The 27724-nt window shown below is 41.5% G+C and overlaps 1 protein-coding gene across 7 annotated transcripts; it reads right to left on the bottom strand.

The window, feature by feature from the left end:
- On the bottom strand, positions 1 to 27068 carry LARP1B (La ribonucleoprotein 1B). Of its 7 annotated transcripts, none has more exons than XM_077176758.1 (19): positions 27050 to 27068; positions 18969 to 19030; positions 18178 to 18237; positions 16221 to 16389; positions 14680 to 14823; positions 12451 to 12594; positions 12178 to 12346; positions 8258 to 8402; positions 7885 to 8059; positions 6910 to 7082; positions 6370 to 6741; positions 5403 to 5523; positions 4673 to 4878; positions 4178 to 4284; positions 3548 to 3705; positions 3096 to 3240; positions 2496 to 2605; positions 2150 to 2277; positions 1 to 1943 (listed from the first exon to the last, which is right to left on the bottom strand). In XM_077176758.1, the coding sequence occupies exons 1-19, from the start codon at positions 27051 to 27053 to the stop codon at positions 1749 to 1751; spliced, it is 2787 nt and encodes a 928-aa protein (XP_077032873.1). In that variant the 5' UTR covers positions 27054 to 27068; the 3' UTR covers positions 1 to 1748. The 7 variants fall into 7 exon arrangements, with proteins under 7 accessions (XP_077032873.1, XP_054488478.2, XP_054488476.2 ...); XM_054632503.2 differs by lacking the exon at positions 27050 to 27068 and adding an exon at positions 26173 to 26872; XM_054632501.2 differs by lacking the exon at positions 27050 to 27068 and adding an exon at positions 26173 to 26611 and having other exon boundaries at positions 3548 to 3702.
- Between the last annotated feature and the right edge of the window lie 656 nt (positions 27069 to 27724).

Here is a 27724-nt window from a genome sequence, read left to right as displayed (position 1 = left end):
TTGGGTTTTTTGTTGTTTTTATAAAATTTTTTCAAGATATCACAAAATTACACACACTAAAAGCTTAATCTGCACATTTTCCAATGAAAAATTGAAATATCTTAAATTTATTACTCGTATATACAATTTCAATCCAAATTTACATTCGCATTTTCATGGGTAGCAAAAGGCATGGATCAACACAGGATTGAGATGTGTCACTTCAGCATATTTATAGGATATTTACTTCAAATCTTGGTATGTGTTCATTTAAATTCATTTAGAACAGGCCACTGACAAAAGGCTGGATTTTGTGCTGAAATGGTAGAAACTGTGGGGAAAGTCACCGCTACCATCCACTCCTTTCAATGCAAACATCCATCATTTGTTTCAGTGAGATTCACAGCACAACGATTGAAAAATTAACAGATTCATTATAACCTCTGAGAGCTGTTAGTTTAAAGCTCCATCTATGGCTGTGCAGTCAGTTTAAGGCATCTGTGCTAGACATCACTTTGTAACTTTTTTTTTAATTAACTGAAGTAATTCTGCAGTTAACTAACCAAAAGCTGGAATTCCTCTCACCTACTCCAGAAGAGAAGTTAGTCACTTGGTTCTTCTTGAGTCTTTAAAAACAAAGTAGTGAAGTCAATAAGACATGATAGGTTATAAACATCCCCCTCTTTCAGCTACAAAAATGGATTTGTATTTGAGTAACTTACATTCAGTGAAATTGTCTTTAGACCTGTTTGAAATCACTTAGGCTTAGCGAGCACAATTTAAGCAGAACTTCATTCAGATATTGCAAAACAAAGCAAATGAAAATTAAAATTTACAAGGAATACTTCCTTTCCCTCCAAACTAATTATTACTCGAAGTATGGAGAAAAAATAAAATTCAAAATTATGCCTCTCCTGCTAGACTTCATAATCATAAGAGAATTCAAGTGAAGACACCTCTCAAGCCCAGAGTATGAATAGTTGGCTATTTTAACAATCTGCACAAACTGTAGATACTGAATGTTAATTTAAGACACTACGAAATCAAAAGCTCAATTTTCCCCTGTACTTTTCTGTCGCTTGACTTATTAAAGAACCAGCACTGAAGGAAATACCTGCAAAACTATCCCAGTTATGTCCACTCAAACTCCATACTTAATAAAATACTAACTATGGAGACCCTGAAAAAAATAGAAACTCTATCTTTAAATAGAATCCAGAAATGCAGTTTCATATACAGCTGCATGTTCTCCAATGTGCTTCTGCAGAAAAACATACTTTTTATAGTTAGCCTTGAAAGCAAACCTGTCACATAGATCCTTCCTTTCCATTTAATATTCTACATATAATGTAATCTTTTTTTTGCTTTGGTAAAATACAAATAACAGGGAAATATGGGTAAGGAAAGCACAGTAAATAACATGGGTATACATCATACCTTTTTTTTAAGAAATCTGAGCTGAAATGTAAGGCATCCCTCGAAGTATTTTTTGCATATGCAAGGAATGCAGTTCTTTGTAAACAAAAGCTTGAGGAAAGCAATACTGAAGCCAAAGAATCTTCCCTAGCATCCTTCCAATGATCCCATAACCAAGAGCAACTCTCCTAGGGCAAGTGTTTTGGAACTATATCCTGTAAAAAAGAGCATCCCATCCTTTGTCTTCCCATACATTTTTAATCACGCAGTAGAGACTGCCTCGCCTTGAAGATCTCCAGATTAGGGGAGTGATGCCAAAGTTGATTCTCGAGGGCACAAGCTCATCCAAAGTCTTATTTTTCTGGTACATCACTTTCTATAGATTTTGTGGCTTGCACAGCATTCCCAGAGGAAACACTTCCCAGTGCCCTGGACTGACAGGCAGCGGGTTTGGTGGTGGGAAGGGTTTTAGAAGAGTTGGGCTGATGTCTGTGGTGTCCTGAATCCTCACCTGTTCTCCTCCTGCCAGATTCTTCACCAAGAGGAGGCTGAAAACAAACATGGGCAGCCTGTTAGGTGTTTTGCCATAAAGCCAGGTATTTTTTGCCTCCCCACAGACTTGTAGGGCTGAAAGGATCAGGCTCTTCAAATTTATCAGGCTGCCATTTCATGAAATCAAGCACTGCTCTCAGATTACCTTGCAGTGAAAATATTAGTATACCAAATATTATGTAAAATAGGCATTGAAACTTACATCCACCCTGAAGTCCTCCAATCTCTTAAATTTACTCAGGTATTCTTGCAGTTTAGGGTCAACAGCTGGAGTCTTGTGCTGAGAGTATTTTAGGTAAGCCCAAAATTTTTCCAGTCCATACAGCTGACCTAGTAACAGAAAAAGATAATTTTACTGCTTTACAAAGGTCAAATTTAATTATAAACTTAATTATTCACTGGTAACTATATTTTTAAGAGAACTGAAGATAAAAAGAATATGAATAAAAGCTGTTCTTGGTTAGTTAACAGGTCAGTGCCCAAGGAACTGGGATTATCTACAACTAATGTTGCCAGGGTGTGAGCAGTGACAGGCCTGTGATAATTACCAGCTTCATAGTCCCTCTTTGTTTCTTGTTGGAAATCCTCGAATATTTCTTTCCTGAATTTCTTTTCCAGGCCATAGCTGTAAAATCTGAACAAGCATTCCAAGCCGTACCTGGAACAGAACAGAGAGGTACAAAAATCCACCTTGTCTCTTTGGCTCAGAGAAACAGAGGTGGGGGACTGGGTGGAGGGAAGGGAATTCTGTCCAAGAACTAAAGGGGAGTGACAATTTCCTTTTTGGTTGTTTTTCTGGTATTTTTGTAAGGCAAGAACCAGTTTGAACAAGTAAAATGAGGTTTAAGAACGTCTTCACCTACAGAAGGAAGAATCTGAGGAGTGTTAGTACAAAACTGACTCGTCATGGTCAACAAGTTACAGGATTTTGTAGAATTCAGAACTGATTACAGGTCAGGAAATGCTGCACAGTCAGCTATTCATCTGCACAGCACAATTATATACTGATTTTTGCTATTAAAATAACTTATACACACTGCTATGTTAAAGATTTACAAAAAGTCAGATGCAGTACTGAAATGTTCACTGCAGATGTATGTAAACCTCACAGTCATTGAAAGGAATGGTAAGGCCTCAGGAAAGAATACCTGTAGTGTTCTTTTGCATCTTCTAGAGCAAGCTGTTTGAATTCTTCATACATTTTCTTGTTGAAGTGATCTCTCAAAAAAAAGGACCAGAAACGAAAAAGTGTGTTCATTTCTTGGGACTGGCCAATTCCCAACCGTTTCCTCTCTGGAAGAAAAAAGGAAAGGGAAGAAGAAAACCACTATTTTAATTTTTCACCAGAATATTTTCAAGTGTCTTGTCTTTAGTAAAAAAAACACACCAGATTTTCTGGTAACTTCAGATTTGAGGGTGATTTTTTTGTCAGGGAATGTAAAGTTAAATGGAAAGCAGGGTTCCTAAAACAGAGGCACCAAATAAATTTTCCTTGCCTTTCCCAAGAAAAATTAAGGATGAGGAACAATGGGAAGAAGACTGGTTTTAGACAACACCTGGAAGCTTCTAGAAGTTTTAGGAAGTGCATGGAGCAGCTTACCTGTTAAACACCTCCGCCGGTATTTGTGGTACACCTGCTGAGTAAAGCCATTTTCCTTTAACAGTTCGTGAGATGGGTGCTGGAATTTGGGAAGAGAATTTGGAGTACAGCCATAACCTGCCAGTGGAGCTCCTTCTGAAGGTGAGGCATTGGAACTGCTGGAGAAAAAACCCAACATGTTTGTGCCCTGTAAACAGAGCTTTTCTGCAGAGTCAGTTCTCACCCACCCTGACCCACACAAGAGCTGAAGTACAGTCACCTGGGGACTGCTGCAGTGCACCTGGGTTTGGGTGCACCTCAGGAAGATCAGATTTTGGGCCAATATGTCAAAAATAAAACAGCTTTGGACAATAATTAAACATTACTGTCCTGCTTGATTTTAAATGACCGCTGAAGTGAACGTCAGTGCCTCAAGTAACATTACTGCTGCTGTGTCGTGGATCAGACAACACTGTGAACACCAATCTGCCTAGCTTGTTTCCACACAGCTCTGTATTCCATATTTTTGTCTTTCTTGATCATTCTTTTCTTGCTTCTATTGTATTGATAAATTGCCTGTTATAGCCTGCTTCTCCATTAGTAGTGAGAACTACCTGCAAATAAATTTTGAGTAACAGCAACAGCATTTACCTCACAGAGGAAGCTCTTGGCCTGTGGTCTCTGGAATCCATCACCCAACCAACATGGCATTCCAAGGGAGGATTTGTACTGTGGCGAGTTTTTCTTTTTCTTGGAGCCTAAGAAAGTAAATGAAGGATTTATTTCCCTACTTGGACTCCACTCATTGTCTCCCTTTAAAACAGAGATCTAATCGTTTTCTATTCTGTTATCTAACAAGTTACAAAGTCACAAGACCACAGTTTCATAACCTGAAGATTAGTCTTATGTAACTAATCAAAAGTCTTAAGCACTACACTTCTTTCAGTAAGGACTTTCAAGGAAGAAGACTCAAAAAGCATTTAATAGAAATAAATAAGTGAATATGATAAATATTTTGGAGTTAAGCAACAGGAGTACAAGCATTTAACTTTTTGCCTTTTAATTCTTGTTAAATGCACACATGAACATGAGTTTTATAGGCTTTTGCTGTTTTGGTTTTATTTTTAAATATGTTTTTCCATTTACCTTTACATCAAAGGATCTTGCTTCTTTAACCACAGGGTAGAACCTGGGTGTTTTGTTGGGATCCTGGAGCCTTGGGGTGCGAGGTGTTCGTGGGATGAAGCCAGGGTGGAAACGGGGGGAATCTGGGACTGCTGTTGGCAGTGATCGAGCCATTCCTGCTGTGGGAAGTGCTTCAGCACTTGGGAAATTACAGGCCAGCTCCTCTGCTAAATATGGAGGCAGCAAGGAGAAAGTGAGGTGGTTTTACTGAGCTACTTTACAGATGCTATTAGCATGTAACCCAGTAAATGTTAATAGTATCACTGGATCAGAAATACCACCAGAGAGAAGATTTAGATGTTGTGACTGCTCAGTAATTGTATGACACAAGTAGTAAATTCTTCTAATCTCATTTCCTTCCATCCCTGTATCCCATAAAAAATGCTGGTTTCTATAAAATGTTTCACAGCTTCGGTTTAACTTTACACGTTGTAAATTCCAAGTCAAACAAAGAGCACCTGGTGCTGGTGGAGAGTGACAACAAAGCAGAACAAGCACCAGCTTCTTGTCATTCAACTGAAGCCACACTACCCATGAACAGTTGGCAATTTGAAAAATTAGCAAAGAAAAAGCCCCCTCAGACTGCTGACTGAACCAAAATTAAAATACTGCACAGGCAGAAAGAGACAAAACTCCTACAGAGTTGCTCTTTATTACAGAGGTTCTGAAAAACAAATACTTTCATACTTACCTTTCTGTAACCCTGGAGGTCTTGGAGGAACTTCTTGGGTTGGATCATCAGTTTCTGGTGCAAGACTAACAAATTCATCCTTATTAATGAGGTTCAGCTTCTTAAAGTTCTCAATCTCTTGCTGAATTAGAGAAAGCAAATTGTAAATGCAAAGCAGGGCAACAGATACCATCCTGAGAGACAGATGCATTTCATGAAGAGAAAATAAGCCAGAACTGATACACAAGTACCCACACACCTGTCTCAGGTGAGGCATGTGCATGCTGGGCATGAAAAATCTCATCAAATCATTGTCAAGTCCGTACCAACAACAAAAAAGGAAATATTCTCCTAGCAGTTTGCTATTTTTCACTGCCCTCTTCATGTTTGCTGGTTTTCTTGGTCCATTCTAATCAGTACTCAAAATTCTACCTTTATTTCTTGCTCTTATTCTCAACAACCTTTTCCACCTTTCTCATCTTGCTTTTGTGCAGACATGCTCCATTTGTCCATGCAGCTGCTTGCCCCTCTTGGTGCACAGATGAAGCCCCTTTCCCTCACCACTCAGTGTTTAGGCAATTTCATTCTAACTATTGTTCTAACAAACTACAAGGCCAACAGAACCTTAACATAAAACTATTTTAAAATGACTCCTCATCATCTCATCTCTGACAGATACGCCCTTCCCCTCTGGGTAAGGGTTTGCAGTTGTTATGAAATAAACTCACAGAACAAGAAAACATTGGAAAACTTGAACCATCTCCAAAACGTTACAAAAAAATATTCATTCAGTGGTTTTGGTCAAGTCTGGTTTTTTGCAAGTCTGGCAAAACTTGGGTTTGCTTTCAACTGTAAAGACAATTCAGCAGACCTGCAAATTACTGGCACTTTGCTGTAGCATTTTACCACTACACAGCAGAAGGCTGAAGTTAATTTGGAAACTGTTTGGACAGGCATGGTTTTCTAGTCAAAAATTGAAGAGAATTACCTTCATCATGGCATCATTTTCACTCTGATCCATCCACAAATCCTGTTCATAGTAGTACAAGCCATCATTAATGACTTTAGCCAGTTCTGATGTAATTTTTGCACGGCATACACGGTTGCCAGCACGGTCTCCACAAGGATGTTTTTTCACAAATGGTGGTGTCTGTGTTACAATTAAAATCTTGTTTACATCCTGATCATCAATTTCATAATCAGAATCACTATCTGACCAATCAGTAAATTTATTTTTCCGACACTGATTTTGTTCCATCTCTTCATCAAACAAAAATTCAAGTTCTTCCTGTTCTTGTTCCTCCTGAGGTTGGGGTGGTTGGTGATGATCTGGTGTTTGATCAGGTACAGGAACAGTTTCCTAAGTTGGAAAAGGTTTTATATTTGAATTGGATAATGATTTTCCAAACTTTATTGCATCCTCAAGCATCACATATGTTAAGATGTTTAAACCTTGGTTTATAGTGTAACCTCAAAGTTGGTTTTGCATTTGTTTATTTAAACATAACATAAAGGTTTTGGATTTTACCTTTAGCTTGACAGTGGATGCACGATGCCTCTTCTTCACTTCTATCCAAGGCTCAGAGTCCAAATCAGGCAAACTTGTAGACAGTCCTTTAGACATTGTCTGAAAATTACTTGATTCAGTGTTTTCCTTTGGACTCAGAGGGCTGCCCACTCTTGGAGAACTTGGTGCAGACTCTAGCAGTAGAAAACAGTAGTTCAGTTCCTGTTGTGGATTGCTTTGGTTCTATTTTGTTCGTTTTTCAATTGTTTCACTGGTCTTTCTTTTACCCACAGCTACCATTTTTCTACCTCTCTGGATAAACACAACATTGATCAAAGAATTTTTCATTTTTAAGAGACAGCTTTTCACAGTTCACTCAGCATTTCAGAACCAAATCAATTCTAAGAATTTATTTCCATGGAAAGTTTCTTCATAGCCTGTGAGACATTACATGTTGTTGAGGAGAAAAAAAAGAGCAGCATCATTAGGATCATTAGGATCTTGTTTTCTCTGTGTCATTCTCTAACTCTGTGGATGGGTGCCTAACTCCATCTTCATTCTTCCCATTTAATTTCAGCCAACATTTTAGGAAAAGATTCCCTTGCCAAGGGTTGTCAGCAAACAAATGCATCTCCCTATTAAAAATGTGAATGGGTTTCCCATCCAAAACAAGGATGCCCCAAATAAAGAGTGAACTTCCACAAAAATGAAGCAGATTTTAGGACTAGTTTAAGATTACTATTACTAATTCCACTGTAGGACTGTGGCCCACCATTCTATATCCTGGAGAATGGTCACAGCCATAACACACAAGAGACATTTTTATCTACTTCACATCAGCCATGTGACTTGGCAAGTGCAAGGCTGGCAGGCAGAGCAGCTGAATAAACCATTACCAAAAGTACAACTTCTATTATGAAATCAGTATCATGAGGCAAATTTCCTAAGCTAGACAGACAGCCCTAAACTTATGTTTCTGTAAAATAAATCCTTTACCAGTATGAGAGCCAAAAGTTTGGCCTGGTATGAATTCTGGACAATTGATGAGCTGAGAAAAGTCAGTTGGAGGCAGGTTGCATGGAGGAGGACCTGGAATTGGCCACTTTTCTGGATCAACCCTTTTTCTTAGCTTCTGATCCACAGTTTCAACTTCTGTACTGTCCTTCAGGGCCTGTGTGACAAGCATGTTATAACATTAAAAACTATCAAAAAAGGAAAAAAACCAAACACCAACTTGGCCACTTAGAGCCTCTTTATAGAATCCTTATCATTACAAACAGAAATTTTTCTTAACTTCATAGCTCTGAAGCTATGGCAGCACAGAATTAACCAAGGAACTTTTCAAACACATCCTTCTGAATGATTTTACCTCCAAAATGAGTGCAGCATTCGTGGTCAGAGCTTGCATCCGACGGAAACTGGCGATCAGTGACACAGGCAAAAATCCTTGTTGGTCCATCTTCCTCCTCAGGAAGAAATCCCTCTCCAAATTTTCTGTGCTGAAATAATACTCACTGCAGAATGAAACACACAAACCTGAGCTTACTCTATGGTCAAAGAAAACCCTAAAGCAGCAACCTAGAGTCCTTGTTAAAGGCTTCCATTAAAAAAAAGCAGAGTATTTTGACATCAACAAAATCATTTTTCAGCAGAAGACCCAGAGAGCAGCAAGGTTAAGACAGATTTATGACTCAGTACAGCACAGAGGGATAAAAATCCAAGCCTTGTGACATTTGTACAACCAAAAACTACTCTCCAGTTTTCCTTCACCCACCCCCTCTCTCATTACTTACATGGACAGAAGGGAACAACACTGTCTTGGCCCCCAGAGAGATGAAGGACAAGCACTGCTCACAGTCAGAGCATAACTCATGTCCCACACAGCAGTACCAGTTCATCCTGAACTGAACAATCTTTTATTGTCCCAGTTTCCAGTGCATTGGAAGGCTTAAGTATCCTGAGTGCTGAGGCACAGATGGATACCCTGAACCATCAAGCATGCTTGTGGGAAGATGAGAAAACAAAACCAGTCATGTAGTATTTGGCATGAAACTGTACCAAAAAAAGGCACAAGTTCATGGAGGAAAAAAGCCTTAAAGAATGGATGATGTTGAAGGACAAGGACATTCCAGGACTCTGGTAATACCACAGAGACAAGGGACAAACACCAGAAAGACAAATTTTCAACAATGAAGCCGCTCTAGGAAATAATCCGGGTGTCAAGATGTTTTATACTTAGTGAAGACAAAAAGTAAAGAATTCAAATCATCATCTGTCACACAGAGCAAGGGAATGAGAAAAGGTCCTATGGAAAAGAATGGAAAACCTCCTCAACTGACATTACAGCTGAGATCTAGGCCTTTCATAGAGCTTACACAACATAGCATGATTTTGCACAGTACATCCAAAGAAGATTAACTCCTCATCACATTCAGAAAAACACAGGTAGGGAAAGACTTAATGGAAAGCAGTTCAAATTGTATGACAAAAATAGAGGCAGCACACAAAAGAAAATGAGAGGGTATTAAAATGCTGAGGAAAAAAGTTGCACATGCAAATGTAAATAAAGATCATTCTACTTTCAAAAAAGAATAAAACAACAAGTCTCCCCACTGAAGCTGGGATCAAGGCCAAAAAGTCTCCAAGAGCAGGGCACTCTGATGCCATCACTGACCCAAGCAGCACCTTGATATCATTTCTTTCTCTAATTTTTTTGTAGCTGAAGAAATTTGAAGGAAAAGCTGGCTCTATGAAACACACAGATCACACACAGAATATTCTGAGCTGGAAGGACCCACACGGATCCTCGAGTCCGACTCCCAAGTGAATGGCCCATGCAGGGATGGACCCTGAGACCTTGGCAGTAGCAGCACTGTGCTCTGACCAACACTCAGCTCCAAGACAGAATGAACTGAAAGTCTCAATGCTGGACAAGACAGGACAAATGGAAACACTGCTATTAAATCAAAGCAAACAGAGAAGAGAACAAGGCTTTTGGAGAATTAAGCTCTTAATCAGAGCCAAGTATGATCAGTGAAGCAACTGGGCACAAAGAGATAGCTTCTTTCAAGAATATCCTGTCTACTGTTCTGAGCTGCTACGTTATTTTTCCCCTCCCAGTCTAGAAGATAAGCAAGCACAAATGCCATAAACCAACATTTTACTAGTGTTACCTTTACAATCATACAGTAAAGGTAAAATCCTGTAACGATTCACCTAGTTAAAAATTCCACAAGCAGAAATGGACAATGACTGAACTTGACTCAAACTGCCTCACTTGATGTCCATCACTCTAGAAAAAGGAATGTGAAAGACCATTAATGATAAATGAAGACAATGTACAAGTTTGCTCCAAGTAGAGGGACAAACCTAAACACACACACCCCCTCCAGCTTTTCTCTTCTTCCCTTTCCTCAGAGTCCCTTTCCTTATTCTTGAATTGATGTTTGAACTTTGATTTGTTTATTTTCTAAAGCAAGAAGACTTTTTAAATGGAATTCTGCTGCATGTTGCAGAATGAGGAGCTGCTAAGCATTGAAACTTTTCAGGCTGACAACTTCAGCCTGTGGTTAAAAACATAGAAGATATTTTTGTATGCAATCCAAACATTACTCTCTTGTACATGGAGTTGGTTCTTGGGACAAGCACAGATTGCTTGATAGCAATGTGTTTCTTCCTGTAATCACACATCAACTCAGTTGGACAGTGTCTAATATTTTTCCTCTATTATGCAGGTAAACTTTTAAAATTTATTCATCCACTAGGATTCAATCTCACTTCTTTAATATATCCTGATTTATCTTGGACTCCAGTAGGAACTCTGAGACATAATGATTTTGTGTACCTTTATTCTGTATATATTTCCTTCTTTGGCATAGTCACTTTCATATTTTATAACTAAATTATGAAAAGCAGGCAAAGCCACCCCAATTTAGAGGCTAATAACAGGTAACTGAAGAATAAAGTCTGTTTCCCATCATTATTAATGTGATAAAAGAAGGAAATAAATAAAAAACACTTCTTTGTTTTTTGTCTAGGGAGAATAAAACTAGTGAAGTTCTGGTCTAAACCTGCTCAGGAATCTCCCTCTCATGGAAAGCAAACTCCATAACCAAAAGCCTTAGGAGTTCACACCAGGCAAGCAACCACTGGCCGTGGTTACCCAGCCATGCCAAATCTTCTGCCAACACCTGCCAACCTCTCGGTGCCAAAAGGGAATACCAATATACCCAAAGTCAGATGTGACCAGTGCTGTAACTGACATTTTTCTCAGCAGAGGGGACATCATCATGTCCTACCTTAGCAGGTCTGGATTCTACACTGCATGCCCAGAAATCTGGCCAACAGTGGAGTGGCTGTGATCCTCCCCCACTTGTCTGAGGACAGTGAAGGCCGAATATCCTGACATGGGGGTACATGTCCACTGTCAGGTCTCATAAGGGCCTGGCAGCAAGAGCAAAAAAAGACTGCAATAGAAGTTTTGAAGTTGATAGCCACATGTCAGATACTTTCTGCCCTTTAAAGAGGCTTTTTCTCTTCCTTTTTGCGTCAACTGTAACAAAAGAAGCGAGAATAAAATAAGCAAGTTGCTGTACGGAACACGAGGGCAATCAAAAACCACCACAGAGGCATTGCAGAGAAATGCAAGTACAGAGGATGAAATATCTGCCAGTGGTGGAAACTGTCTCTTTAAAATGAACTAGTGCTTTCCAGGCCCCTTTAGACTTGTCTCCTGGTGATAATCAGTCTTCCAGATGGTTTCTCATTGCCTAATGGTATACACGAGAAAGTAAACATTTCAGATTATTGAAAAATCAAGTATCATTGCAAAACTTCTCTCTCTCTCTCAGTTACATGTTTCAGGTGAAACACACTGAAAACATCAAACTAACGAGACTTCTCAAAGTGAAATTGAGAGCAAATAGGGGGAAACATCACCCAAGAAGAGCTTTACAGGCAAACAGACCAACAGTACTCAAAAGCACAAGCTCAGAGACATCCATATCTCAATTACATGACAACATAAAGAGGGCTGTGTACCATAAATCAAGCAGTTATACAAGTTAGAGCCAGACTACAGCACAAGATGTAGAAATAGCTTCCTTAAAACTCCTCCCCATTACTCAAGATTTTCCACCCACCAGTGAATAAATTCGAGCTGACACTAGTAATGGTCAAAGTTAACCCAAAGTGTCTTAATCTTCAATTTGACATGGATAGTAAGGATTCAACACTGTTTGAAATGAGTACTTTTATCAAAAATATTTATACATTAAGCAATCTACTTACATCTGGTGTTTGATATATTCCTTGAGCAGTGCTTCATCCACAGAATACATCTGCACTCCTGTTCCGTCACCATAGTAATAAATCACACCAGGGTTAAGCTCAGGCTGAAACACTTGGTCAATTCCTTCACCATACAGCTCTTGGTAACCAACTGAATAGTCAAAGTTCACTTCAACACAAAAGAGAACATAGAATAACAACATCAGAAAACGAAAACAACATTAGAACCACAGTTTTGAAAGTTTTTGCCAGCTATCTGTTGGATTAGCATACTGCTGGGGTTTCCTCTGCCTCGTCCTCTTCCTCTGCTCCTGCCCCTTCCTCTGCCTCTGGAGAAGCCTCGGACGCTGCCGCCCTCGCTCCTCACGCTGCACACCTCGTCATGGTCCTCCCTCTTGTCTCTGTCGCGGCGCCAACCTTCAGGAGAACAAGAAAACACAAAATAAATACCTGCAGTCACAATGAAACATCCTGGTGGCTCCAAGTCCACGCCAGCCATGGTCCTTCATGGCACCAGAGTTCTCAGTCTGAGCCCAGGCAACACACAGCCTCTGCCACGCTGAGGTTTCAGAAATTCTGAAACCTCAGAAGCTGCAGGAGAGGAGCAGGAAAGGTGTGCCAGCCCTGCCAGAGGGTGAGGCAGGCAGGAGGGCTCAGCAGCAGGGAGGTAATGGATGGACAGGCAAAGGCCAAATGCTTCTGAAGCAGCTGGATGCCAGGGCAGCAGTTGTTGGATTTTTGGGGTTTGGATTGAAGGCACTTGAGACAATATTTCATGTTCAGACTTATTATTTCTTATCAGTAAAACAGTCTCACAACCACGAGTTCAGCCGCTTTTCATTAGAAGGCACAAAATGGCCAACAATCTCTTGTTACAAGGGCTTTTAAGACTAAACTATCCAATTAAGAACTGACACCCAGATTATTTTCCCTTTAAACCCAATAACTGATCCCCCCAGGGTCCCCAATGCCAACTTTTCTGCCCAATTACAAAATGCCACCCAAACCCATGAAGAAGAAGGAAGAAGAAGCATGAAGAAGAAACCCAGGGTGACACCCTGTGCCCTCCATCCACAACCCACTAAAAATCCCCAAACCTAAATTTCTCACCAAGTCATACATTTACACTGCTCTCTATAATCTATTTCACACTTTTGTGGATTTTAGTCTATCTTGAAGTCTGGGAAACTTTCTCTGTGAATGAGGGTCAAAGTCAGTGCTTCCCTGGGGGTCAGGTCATCCCAGAGCAGACAGAGAAATATTCCCAGTGCCCTGGGTCTCCACAGGTGGACACCCTGGTGCCAGCTCAGAGGTCACAGTACCCATGAGCAGCTCAGGGATGGAAGGAATGATCACAACAGCCCAGTCTCCTCCGGTGGACAACTCCCACCACTACTGGAATGAGATGGGAATCTCAGAATTGCAGAATGGCTTGGGTTGGAAGGACTCTTAAAGAACAACTGGTTCCAGTCACCGCTGCCATGGGCAGGGACACCTTCCACTAGACCAGGCTGCTCAGAGCTTCATTCAGCCTGCCCTTGAACACTTCCAGGGATGGGGCATCCACAGCTTCTCTGGGTAACCCTACTGGATCAAAGTGAGAGCTGCTAAATTTAACAAAGGACTGACTAGAGATATGCAGTAAAAATTGTAATAAAAATCTTGTTTTAGCAACGACTCTTAGTGAACCCTACACATGTATGCTCATACACTCAACCCTGTCAAATAAGGCTCTGAATTTACAGAGAATATAATCTGTAATAATATTACAGAGAATATAATCTGTATGTGTGTGGCTTTCAGTCATATGACCATCCTAATAAAAAATTGCTGAAGGAAGTACTGAACACTGGTAAAAATCCTCCCCCCACCCCATCCATCCTTCAGACACCCAGATCCACGTTCCTAAAATTACTTCATAAATTCCATATCAGTAACATCCAGAACTCATTATAATGAGCAAACATTCAAACTGGGAACGTATACTGCAATTTTTAAACTTAGACCAACAAACTTCCACTCAGCCTACGATTTCTGCCACCTCACCAGCTGTGTTCCCAGCACCTGAGGACCAGAAGCAGCACCAGTTGTGGTGTTGGTACAGCTTTTTGCATAGCTGTGCTGAGAAATAGGTCAGGGAGCTGAGGGACTCGGTCCAGCTCAAAGGAAAAAACAACATCAGCAGAACTGCCAAAGCAGAGTTCAAAGTGTAGCTCCACAAGCAGCTGCTCTGGTAGCAACAAGCTGTGGGAATAGCAGCAGAGCAGGACTGAGCAGACACCTTCTGAGGCTTTTTTCCAAACTTTCTGCATTGTAAAATTGTGGGATGAGATGGTATAGGGCGCCATGAAGAGGAATATAATACAATAATTCTATTCCTGCTGGTCACTGGCAAATACAAACACCAGGTTTTACCTAAGTTTTGACACCAACTGCCAGCTCATGTGATATTACACTTTATTTGCCACCAACAGCAAGACCCAGAGAGTGAGAAGCACTTACTTCTTGCCTCATTCCTTCTGTTGTTATGAGGTATTAACTTGTTTGTTTCCAGCACAAATCTGGAGCTCGTTCGAGAGCCTGCTCTGTCTTGACTGTCTGACCTCACATCGTCCAAGTGCAGCGGCACCCATTTCTGCTTGTTACCTTGAAAAGTTAATATATTACTCTTTATTGTACTAATACTTGAGGTTTCAGCTCCTGAAAAGACTCCATAGAATTTTCCTTGTAAAGCTAGCAACAGTTAAATTTCGAATTTTAAAAAGCGGGAGAAGCTTAACATGGAAATTTTAAGATATTACAATGACTAAATAATAAATGCAGTAAACAAGAATTTCTGAAATTGAAATGAAACCTCACCTAAGCTTCAATTATAAGAAATAAAGGCAAACATTTTATTTAATGGCTTTTCAGATGCTCCATGGTCAAGAATTTACAACTATGTCAGTGTTAAATACAGACAGTCAATTCCTTGCTATATAATTTCACAACCTGTATATGAAACTTTGAGATTAAAACAAAACATATAAAATTAACCACCACAATAAAGACTTCAATTACAAATCATACAAATTTTCCTGAGAATTTTGCTGTGGTACTGTACTTTCACTTCAAGATATTCAAAGTTCATTCACATGCATCAAAGCTTTATTTTGTTCCACTAGCAAAGCTGTATTTTGTTTTATTTGCAGGCTGGCCTAAAGTATCCATTAACAATGTATTTAACTACAATACTGATTGGTATTGTGAGGTCCATTCTTTTGTGGATAAGAAATATAAGCAAGTACATAAAATGTCTTCTCTGCACTGGGTGGGGGGAAAAGAAAAACATGTTTTACCTGTGGAATGCTTTGCTTTAGATTTCCACTTAGACTGAAAAAATTTAGAGCAGTATAGATTTTTTTAATATATCTATGTATATAGAAAGATTAATAAATCTGAACAGCAAAGGTCTTTAGGATCTGGAAAAACATCAGCAGGGAAGCAAGACAAAAAAGCAGCTGATCTTGAAACTCTTTCTGCTGTTCCTCCAGCCTATTCCAATCTCCTGACCAAAGGAGATTTGCTTCCCAATCTGAGTGTAAGAGATTGGATCAAAAGGAAGCAAATAATCTGGTTTTGTTTTCAAATGATCCAGCTAATAGAGCATGAAAATGGAAGTGCTGGTGTATATGCAGTAACACACACACACACACATATATATATATTTTAAGTTAAATTAACACAGTGCTACCTATCGAGGGAAACAAAGATATCAGAGACAGAAACGGCTTGTACAGCCATGATAAAATCTTCCAGAAATCCTCAGAGCTCCAAGGACCATCAGCAGAGCGTGAGCTGCTTTTCCCCCAGAAATCTGACTGAACAGAAGGCTCCAAACCCTGAGGGAGGCAGCCTGGCTGAGGCTTCCATGCAGACCCCAATATATTCTGTATTCACCCAGCAAATGCACATGATGAGAAGTTTTATTGAGTCACTCAACTGGAATCAATGCAGCTGTATCAACAGTGCCTTATTGCATTATACACAGTGCCTAAACTCACCTTTTTTTCTTTGGTTATTAGTTTGAGCTTCATCTTCACTAGTGTTATCTGCTGGACCATCTGGCTTTGCCTCAGGATTGTCCTTGATTCCATTATTGCTTTTTTGATCAGATTTCTCCTCCTTTTCTCTTCTATTTGTTGGCTTCTTACTATGACTTCCAGTCTTACACTGTAAGAGACACAGGTAATTATTTCTGGCAGTACAGCTGCTGATAGCAGGAGCTGCACATTTCCTTCAGCTATTAAAATTCTTTTTTTATTACCTGTTCTCAGCCTCTTCAGCAGGGTGAACTTTAAGAATTGTCTTGTTTTGTAATGTCCCTTTATAAAGTTTTATTTTCTGCTAACATGGCAAGAGCATAAAATGAATTTTTAGATTAAGAAAGTTTTTGGTTTGTACAGAAGCGAGCACAACAATCATGACTTCAGACATGAAAGTTTATTTTATAGGGAAGAAAGAAAGAAATATTCTCACTAGGATCTACTGCTCAGAGTTATTATCTTTAAAAAGCTGGGCTCAGAGAATCCTGGGAGGGAGGAAGGGGATTTTGCCCCACTCTGGTGAGACCCCACCTGCAGTGCTGCCTCCAGCTCTGGGGTCCCCAACAGGAAAATATGGACCTGCTGGAGAGAGTCCAGGAGAGGCCAAGGATGGTGAGAGAGCTGAAACTCCTCTCCCATGAAGACAAGCTGAGAGCTGGGATTGCTCAGCCTGGAGAAAAGAAGGCTTCAGGGAGACCTTTAATGCTTAAATGGGGATCACAAAATGGGGACAGATTTTTTAGCAGGGCCTGCAGCAATAGGACAAGGGGGAATGGCTTTAAAATAAAAGAGTTTCAGACAAGGTATAGGAAGAAATTTGTCACAATGAGAGTGGTGAAACATTGGCACAGGTTGCCCAGAGAGGTGGCTGGATGTCCCTGGGACATCCTGGGAAACATTCAAGGCCATGCTGGATGAAGCTCACTTGATCAAGTGGAAGATGCCCCTTCCACTTGGGCTGGGGGGCTGGACTAAAGACCTTTAAAGGTCCCTTCCAACCCAAACTATTCTATGATCAGATATAAATTTTTACCTGCAACATGGGAAGTTTTGCAGACATTTCTGCTAAAGAGAAAGAATTTTACTATGTTGTGGAGACAGCTTTGAACCTGCTGGAATACATACAGTAGATACTGCAGTACTGTGCTCTAATTAAATTGAACACAAAGCCTTTCCCTGGACAAATAAACTAAGTTTAACCACAAACTGAATGTTATTTTGTTTTACAGACACTACATGAGTTTGGACCCTTTCAGCTATAAAATGCATGTGGTTGAACCCAGATGTTGTGGTTTTCCTGTCCAAGAACACAGTAAAAGCACCACAGGGATGCTGCTGCAGAGCTACAGCACCGTGAAATGGCACCTCACCATTTGCAATAATCTGTGCTCTCTTCTTGTTTTAAATAGCATCAGAGAGGTCTAAAATACATTATGCACTTATCACTTGAGATAAAGAGAAAGGAGGATAATTTGACAGAACAGATGTTAGCTTAAAAGCCAGAAGAAGAAAAATATATCAGAGGAATAAGATAACTAAGAATAACTAAATTGTGTTCAGACAATGGGCACTAAGCACTCTGAGCCACAAGGGAGGGCAGCATGTTCACAACTCCTAAGGCCTTTTCATCTGTGCATAAACAGATGAAAACAGCAGAAAAGGTAAATGAAACTTTTTTAACAGTGGAGTTAAAAAATAAGGCACTATTTAATGCACATGTCTGTGGCACACCACTAACAAATTCCAGTACAGTGCAGACAGTTAGCACACACCAGTATCCTGAATTACTGACAAAACTTCTACTGAAACCCTACAACACCCAAAGCACATCCTGGGGGGGACAGTATGAAACAGATAAGCCAATATGGTTTAAAAAAAATTAATAATAATCCTGAGGATTACAAAGGACACTTACTTCATTGCTTGCTATTTCGCTCGGGGTCGGCCAGCTTGTGATATCGCCCAAATCATCAGCCTGAAAAAGTGACAAACAGTTTCTATTCCTTCCTTGGCACAGCCCTTTTTAACACAGGAAAGATGTCAGTCATGGCTCAGAGAGCCAGACTAACCCCTGGAGCACAGCTGTCAAAAGTAGCAATTTTTAAAAAAACAAGTAATACAACAGAAAACAAACACACAACTTTTGAAAGAGTTTTGAGCTCACATCAGACAATTGTCAGATTAAATGTTGTCCTACACATGTGTGATTAAAAGGTGTCTACTGCTCAAGGCTTTCAGTTTTTGGAAAAACTTGACAGCTATTTACCAGCCTAAAAGGGGTGGCTGTACAAAATTTTAGGAATTTAATGTTTCAATAAAAGGATTGGGTGTCTCCTGTTGTAATGGTAAGTTTATGCACATAAAGGACACTCATCACATAAGATGCAAAGGGGATTTCCAAAACCAACCTAGCATCCTTTGTGCTCAAGGGATCCTGTTTCTTTGCAGCCCCTTCACATTTTTATGCAATCCCACTGATTGTTTAAACAATAATGCCTTTCTTTATCCTTCATCCATACACCAATTTAGCAACTCTCCTAATTTTAATTATTTTAATTTCCTTTTTTTTTTTTTTTATTTCTCTCTGTTTTCAAAATTTTCTATTACCAAGGCATAACATAACACTTCTGGTTGGAGCTCCAAAATACCTTCTATCTTTTTATTGGAGCAGTATCAGCTATTTATCATACAGGCAAAAATACAAACCTTGCTGCTTTTTCTTGTCCTGGGTTTTCCTGCTTTTATCACTTTAGTGGAATTTTGTAGCTCTGAAAAGGAAGAAAAACATTTTCAGGTGAAGAATTAATCTGCACTTTAAATGAGTAAGGCAGGTGTGTGTTAACAACTCTGCCATGCTCTATCATACTACACCAAAGTGTTTCTGAGGGCTTGATATCAAAGTCAATGAACCTTTTTTTTAGTGAATAAAGTCACTCATAGTACATGACACTGAAAACTCCCATTCATAATAAGGGCAAATCCTCTTGCAAACCAGGTGTACAAGATGCTGCCTTACTCTGTAGTTAAGCATTTTTTCTACAAATTTTCTACTATTTTTTTCAACTAAGAAGTTCAAGGCTATGTCAAAATGCTGGTATTTTAACCTAACAAGTGGCTAGGAAAATCCCTGATACACATTTAATAAGCCCTCCTATTAAAAGCTATATTTATAGGGCAGAACTAATGAAATATATAATTATCCAAGCAAGGGGGAAAAACCATGAAAACAATGATATATTCCCAAATTCCTAGTAATTTTCCAAGTAATTACTCAGATGCCAAATAAAGTTTAGCCATATAGCTCAAAATCAAGCCAAAGTAAAAACAAAACAAAACAAACAAACACCAAAGGAAAATATGCAAAGAGAAAAATACTACTTTGTTAAAGCCTAAACATTATAATAATGATCCCATCTGGTCTCCTGAGCAAGAGGAAACCATCTCTTAATTTCTTCAATGCTCTCCCAGTGCATGTCTTCCCACAGAGATGGGAGTCACAGGCATTCCTTGAAACCTCCCATTCGGTGTTTTATTGCAAGACAAGCTTGAAACGCTGAACGTGTGTGAAATCACAAGTGGATTATTTTATACGGGGATAACATCACCTCCTCAGCCCTTATCTCTTTCACATCCAGTGACTAATCTCCCTTATCAGGGCTCCACACTGGGAACCCCACCCTTGTGCCCCAGTGACTCTGGAAAGCCTCTCTGTCTGCTTCCTGGAATACACAGTGAACGTTACAAGCACAAACTAATGCTTACTCCACATTCCAGCCTCAATTTTAATATCATTTATTGCCATATCAATGAAGAATTTCATGGATGTGCTTCCTACAACTTGGACATCTCACCAGACACGAATCCAGTGAATCCTGACCACCATTTGCCAGCAGGTTTTTGCCTCTCCTACAGATCTGCTTTTTAAAACAAAGACAAAACACACATCTCAATTAACTTCAGACTGAGAGCTTTAAGAAACACACAGTGACCATGTAACCCTAATTTTCACTTGCCACTCAGTAGTAAACTAATTACCCTTTTACAAAACAAGACAAACAACTGCAGGGGTGGAGCAGCAAACAAATTTGTAATTCTCTCCAGGAGAGCTGCCAATTAGCCATGCAGGTAAACTGAGTGGCCACAGCGTGGCTGTAAACACACATCCCTGTCCAATTACCTGACTGAAGCCCTTTTTCCACCTGACAGCACTTTTACTTCAATTGCTGCTGAAGGACTGCTCTGCCAGAACTGCTGCTCTGTGTGTCAGCAGGGCGTAGTGAGGCACCCAGAAGTGCAAGGCTCATTGTTGCTGCACTCTCTTAGTCATGGGATATAATTTATTCCAGGTGGCAGCAAAAGCTATCTGAATGGAGCAGAATGAGACCCAACTCGTTTGAAGGAATCTCTCTTATCTGAATGGAGTAATCCAAGACTTGGAAGATGCATTTGCAAGCTAAACAAAAAGAAAATATTGGGCAATGCAGTGCCTGGTGGATAATGCCCTTTTGGAACTTGAGATCTCATCTCACTCTGTGCTTCCCCACCTCCACAAAGTTCCTTGCTCTCCCAAAAAAGCCATGCTGAAAACCAAATTTACCAACAGGTCCTTCCTGGCCAGCTTTCTGGGGCTTATCACGTGGGAGCTGGACTTCAGTGTGAAGCATGAAAGGAAAGATAAAGGGGAAGGAAAAACAAGAAGGAGGGTGGGAGAGTAAAAGAACATAACATGAGATCACTGAAAGGTTTTACCCAGCTCACACCTGTTCTGTTGTCATAAACAGCCACAAAACACCTGAAAAAGCATCTGGACACAGGCAAAACACATGTTCAGATAAAAGCCCCCTGCTTAACATCACCCTGGGGCTTGGTTTTAATATCCCATAGCAGCATTGGGTACCCCAAAATGGCATCTTTAGTCCAAATAATTCACTATTTCACTTGTTAATTCCAACACAACTGCATTAAAATGGTTTATTCTGTGATATGATACAAGGAATCTGTTAATAAGTGGTGTGCTGTGCTGATGAAAGAATTCACTGCTCTTCAATGATTTTACTCGCTGGGTTTCAGAGTTTTGAGGGTGTGAGAGAAAGAAATAAATTATGAATTTTAATTGCCAATGATCATCTTTCAATCACTGAACTCCATCCAGTAGAGATGGCATTCAGATGAAAACAGAAATCAGCCTCCAGAGCCACTTTTATTATGGTTCTTCCAAGTTTCCCAACAGACCACATCCTACCAGGAGGCAGTCCCTGCAGAAAGACAAGGCTGTACAAGCATGCCATGAGCAGCACGTCAAGATAAATGGAACAACAGGTCTGAAAAATGAAAAAGATGAATTTTGGAACCACCAAAACTGCAGCAATCCTCAGGGACAACAGCAACAGAGAAGGAAAAGCAGACTGGGTGGCTGAGGAGCAAAGTTTGTACGTAAGATCTCTCACCAAACTACCCCTGATCACAACCACAATAGGGTCACAAGACAACAGGATCACAAGTAACAGGACTTCAGAAAGGATGGTTTGAAGCTCTGCAAATAAATAGCCAGCAAGTAATTTTTTCTGATGGACAAGTAATTTTTTCTGAAGGAAAGGGAAGATGATACTGCCAATTTCTTCTAAAAGCAAAGTTGATTAATATAGGTGGAATGCATTCTAATTTTTGATAGAAACACTGTTTATGCTGTGAGGCTTTCTAGACAATGCTCAGGTTTTATTTTTACTTGGACTGCACGTGTGTTCCCTTTTGTGAAGGGACAGCACCCCATAAATACCAGAAGTGCTTCAGGGAGCAGATAAAATCACCCAGCTCTTCAAAACTTAATTGGAGCCTGTGTGTTGAACTTGAACAATATTTTTCTTTCAGTGCTCAGTTTGAAACTAGACAGTATATTCCATTTTTAAACAAGGTAAGCTATGCTTATATCTATTGTTTTAACAGATGAATTATTGCAAATGTAACAAAAATTATCCCTTGGAGAATATAATTAATTAAAATCCACAGCATGGATTAGAGCAGAGATTTTGCAAAACAATAATAATAAAAAAAATCCTAATTACTATTCTAACATTCTGCCCTACAGGAGTTCTAGCATTTTACAGCAAAAACTACATTATATTGTCAATTTCCACAATATTTGAACAATTAACCAAGGCAGTGAGTTATGACACCTGCATCCTTCAACCTATTTATGCTCAAAACCCACCAATTTTTCAATACAACAAGTAATAGGGGGGGAAATCCCCAATCCATGATTGATTCACTATGATGCTATTTATTTTCTTTAAATTTAATTTCTCAGTTCCTTTTTTTTTTCTTAGCTTCTTCATAGAAAACTACTGTGACTCGATTTCTACCAAAGTTTTCATGGTTAAATGTAGCACATGCCATAGCACAGGAGGTGGGTTTCAGTTTCATAACAGGTCTCCAGTTTAGAAACAAAAACCCCAGACAAAAACCAGCCATACAAAATTACACATGCTGTTATGTACAACTAAAATACAGGCAGCAGCTTTGCATTGATAACATTTTTAATCCCTTTAGGGTTGGAAAAATTGTCAATGCTGAAACTTCTAATAATGCTTTGAATAATTTTAGACAGCTATTAAAACTGCTATTAAAACACTCCATGAATTCATAAGAACTAATGAGAACACCTGACTTAAATACACCCAAAAGATTTGATAATCAGATAATTTATGAATTTACTCATCTAAGGTTTGCTGTTGATAGCAACACAGTGTATCTTCATTAAACTGTACCTTCATAGCCAGTTTTACTATCAGGCTAAAGCAAATTGATTTACACAACAGCACTACAGAGAAATGGTTCTGCTACCAAAATATCAAACAGATAAAATGTACTCTTTGATACCCCAAAATAAACACAATAAGAACAAAATAAAAGAATGAACTGTGCACTTATTTCAATTAACTATATCATTCAAGCACACACTAATAGGCAAACCCACTTCAACCACTTCAGCAGCACAAGTATTTTGCTTCACTGAATATTTTCATGAATTTCATTAACAACTTTTGAATAATCATCTAAAAAGTCATTAGAGACCCACATCATCTATACAAATCACGTGAAGACTTGAGAACTTGTCATTCAGATTCCCTTTTTGCAACCTCACAAAAAGGACAGTGCTGATGAAACAGAAGGTTTCATCAGATGAAGAGGTGGGAAAATTTTGAAATAAAATTATTTCAGCCACTCGATCCTGGGTGATTTTTTTTTTATGTGGAGGATGGCAAACTGACAGTTTCAACTAAAGAAGTGAGGACTTACTGCAATACATTGGCTTGGCACTACAAGGGGAGGGAGGACATCTCAGAAACACCTTTCATCACTTGGCAGCCTCTGTTGAAGCTCACTCCATCCAACCACCATCACCAGGATTGGAATCATGGAATCACCAAGGATGGAAAAGACCTCCAAGATCATCAAGTCCAGCCTTTGACCAAACACCACCTTGTCAACTAAACCCTGGCATTGAGTGATTTCTTGAACCCCTCCAGGGACTGGCACTCCACACCTCCCTGGGCTGTGTGTTTCAAAGCTTAACCACTCTCTCAGGCAAACAATTCTTCCTGGACTAGAGAGAAGCCTATTAATTTCATGAGCAATTTTATACCTGATCTTTCCTCACAAGTTAAGAGCAGATGAGAATGTAAAAGTAGCTTCTGAAGTTATTCTGCTTAAAAGCAAAGTTTAATGCAGCTCTTGGTCAGAAACACTGAACTGTGGTAACAAACACACGATGAAAAGCTCAGGTATGTTTGCATTGGGTGTTTGGTTTACTGCAATGACTAAAACCCACTAAGGTATCTGAGACAAAAATATAATCAGTTCTAGTTACAACACTTGGACCAAATTCCTCAGCCAAAATTTTACATTTTCTTGGTAGGATCAGGTGACATTAACAGCTTGTTTCATAACAAGAGGCAGGTTTGCCTCTATCATAAACCAATCCCATGCTAAATTGAAAGTCCAAAGATGACAGGCTGGAGCCAATTTTCTCAAGTCTGTAACTATCACTGAACATACCATAGGTGCACGTCTCAGGAAACTTTTAACAAATTACACCAGGATCAACAAGTCTAGCAGGATCCAGTCCCTGCTTTGATGTGAGATCCTGGTACATTTTATTATCCTCTTTACGGATACTTCTACATTCCATCCCAGGAGTATTTCTGCTCATCCACTTATTATTTCACATGACTAATTTCCATACTACAACATTCATCAGGGCCTAGTGTGACAGATTTTGCTTTGCCAACGTGCAATTAGTTTCTTCAAAATACATCCCTTGTTGCGGGTGGAGGCACATGGCAATTTCTTCCTTCAAACAGCCAGGAAGGATCAGCTGCTTTGCCTTTTACAAGGGTAGGAATGGTGGTGGCTTCCTCACTGTGCTTTTGGAGGTGGCCAAACCAAAACATACCCTCCTGGTGTGTGTTCTTCACCAGTACCACTGCCAGCAACGCTGACTCCCTTATTTGCTCAGTTACACACCTGGCCGCTGAAAATTATGTTCTAGTACAACTCCTCAGCTTAATTATTAATTCCATAAATGACAGGCACAACTTCTTGCAGGAGAAAAACAATATAAAGCTCTCCAAAATCACAAAATGAAGCAGACAATGCACACAGTGCACTGCTTGCTGCCTCCTCCTTCCTTCAACAGCTATTTGTGTGTTTTATCTTTGCTGGGAAAGCAAACTTTACCGAGGTGAAGCACTCAAGGTGCTAACACAACAAAAGCAGCTTTCCCACTGCTTCTGATGCAGCACTGTTGCTATTGCTGCCACAGCAAGGCAAACGAGTGACAAGTCCCCTTTCATGCATGAAGCAGACCACAAGCCTCTGCCCAGCCAGCTGGATTTTGGAAGCTGGGCACAAACAGGTACTTAGGAGAGCGTCAGTACACCTAAACAAAACAGTGCAGATAATGAAGATGGGTATATAAATGTTGCCAAAAGTTCTGCTCTTCAGCCAAGTAAGAGATTTTGTGGTCTCCGTTTGTATGACCTGTATACTTGAAACTGTAAATTACATATTTCTCTTTGTCAAGGAACTACGTGTTTAATTCAAGGATAAAAGTGACTGTGAGATCACAAAAAAGGTTTGTCAGGTGCCCTCGGGAGCAAGCGCTGAGATTGAAGTTCTCGGGAAGCGCTGGTTGAAGTATTTATTTTGAGGTCAGCAGTTTACTTGCAGCCAAGAACAATACTCCAAGAAGCTCCAAACTTCTAGGAACTCTTTGCTAGCCTAAGCACAAAGCCTGGCAATTTCAAGTTAGGTCCTTGACGACCAGCTTTGTAAAGCCATGTCAGCGTGGTGCCCATAAAGCAGCTTTATCTTCATGTAGTGATTTAAGGCCAGGAAATTATCCCGCGGCTCGTCTCCCTATGTAAACACACCAAATCCCACCAGCGAGCGCACTGTCTGCCCTGGCCAGTGCTTAGAGCGTCCGCAGCCCCATCCTGCAAACCAAACCCAGCTAACGGATCCTTCCCAGGGCCTTGCTGCACAAGCAGCCAAAAAGGAGCTGCGGCAAAGCGGCGTTTCTGAAGGAGCCTGAACGAGGCGAGTGGGCGAGCAGCGCTCCCTGCGAGCGCCAGGGGCCGGCCGGAGGTCACCGCCGGCCCGGGCTGGCCGCTCGCAAGCCCCGGGACCTGCGGCCAGCCCGGCGCTGCTGTCCCCGGCCGCGTCCCCCGCCCCGAGCGCTGCCTGCCGTGCCCATGTATGTCAAACCCGGCCGCGCCGCGCCGCGCACGGGCCCGGCTCGGCGGCCGCCAGCGAACACGCGCTTTTCCTTCCTAAAAACGCCAAAAAAACCCCAAAACCAAACCCGCCCCCGTGCCATGGAGGCGCCGCGCACACGCTCCCGGCCCCGCACCTGGTTCCTGCGCTGCGAGGCGCCCGTCCGGCCCCGCGGGCGGGGAAGGGCTGTCCCGCCGGGCTCTGCGCCGCGTCCACGCGTTCTCCTTGGGCGCCGGGGCTTCCCTGCTCCGGCCGCCCTCCTCCGCCGCCTCCTCCCCGCGGGGCGAGCCGGGCTCGGGCTGCCGGGGCTCCTGGGCCGCCCCCCAGCCCCGCCGCTCCGACACCTGCGCCGCGGACATGCCCGGCCGTGCGCCCGCCGGAGGGGCCGCAGCCGGGGCGGCCGAGGCGAGGAGCCCGCGGCGGGGGAAGGGGAGCCCGCCTCCTCTCCTCGCCGCCCCGCCCCGGAGCCGCTGCCAGCGGCCCCCGGCCCGGCCGAGCGCCGCCGGCTCCCTGCTGCCGCGGGGGGCGACGCGCCGAGCGAGGGACAGCGACAGCGACCGCGACCCGCCGGGGCCGCCGCCGCCGCCTGCGGAGGGACGGGCGGCGCTCCGGGCGTGCTGCCTCGGCCGCCCCGGCCCCGCCTGCGCGGGGGAGGGACCCGAGGCTCTCCCGTGCGCCGTGACCTCACGCGGCCGGGAGGCTTTTGCAGGCCCGCTCGGACATTTCGGCTCCGCAGGCCTCGGCCGCACCTGCACGGCGAGAGGAGGGTCTGGGTAATGCGGGCAGGAGGATGGGAGCGTCTCGTTGGCGAGAAGGGGGCTCCGCGGGGCTCCGCCTCGAGAACACGCTCAAAAGGCGCAGGAGAACGGACTTGAGGTCCCAGCAGCGAGGGAATCCCGTATCATTTAAGCATTTCAACAGACAGGTAGCTCTGCCATCACACCATCGCTCCTCTGCCAAAAATGCCCCAGAAAATCATCTCACGGTAGCACATACACTCGTTCCACACTCACCCATACTCTGGTCAGAGGATGAGGAAAGCCACCACAGCACATTAATCACTCCTTTCCCTCCTTGCCAGCCCCTAGTGCTCCCACAATTCTCCTTGATTACACCTCAAGACACCTGCTCCTCTCCCATTTCTTTCATTCATCTCTCAGCTGTGTTTCTTACTAAACACCTTCCAAAAAATAACACTTTTCACTTCCAACGCTTCTTAGCGAACTAAGCAAATTCTCAAATAGGCTTCTATAAAGCTAGTCAAATATTTTTGAGGTAGTGTCACAAAACACAAATTTGCTGGGTTTTGCAGCACTAAAATATGTTCTGTTCAGGGTTTTCTGCTGTTTTCTGCTCTAATGAGGTCATTTGGAGTTTTGCCCCTTCATCAGAAAAAGAAAAAAGAAAATCCACTACAAATCAACCAAAACCTCAACCAATTCCCACCACAGCTGACACTTCAGGCACTGAAACATTTTTAGGATTATTCTGGAACTGTGTGTCCAGTAGTAGCAGATCAGTCCCAGGCTAGCTGGGACTTCAGGAATTCTACAGCTCAGAACTTAGAGCAGGAAAAAAGCAGGAAACTAATTAGGGGCAAATTACTTGGTGGGCAAAAAAGCACTAAATTTGATCAGTTACATGGTACCTGAGAAGTTTTTGACCATACTTGCTTTGCTAGCTCTGTA

This window comes from Agelaius phoeniceus, chromosome 4, assembly GCF_051311805.1.
Source record: "Agelaius phoeniceus isolate bAgePho1 chromosome 4, bAgePho1.hap1, whole genome shotgun sequence".
NCBI classification, from domain to species: domain Eukaryota; kingdom Metazoa; phylum Chordata; class Aves; order Passeriformes; family Icteridae; genus Agelaius; species Agelaius phoeniceus.
Note: the sequence above shows the minus strand (reverse complement) of the source record. Positions and strands in the feature narration are given on the sequence as shown.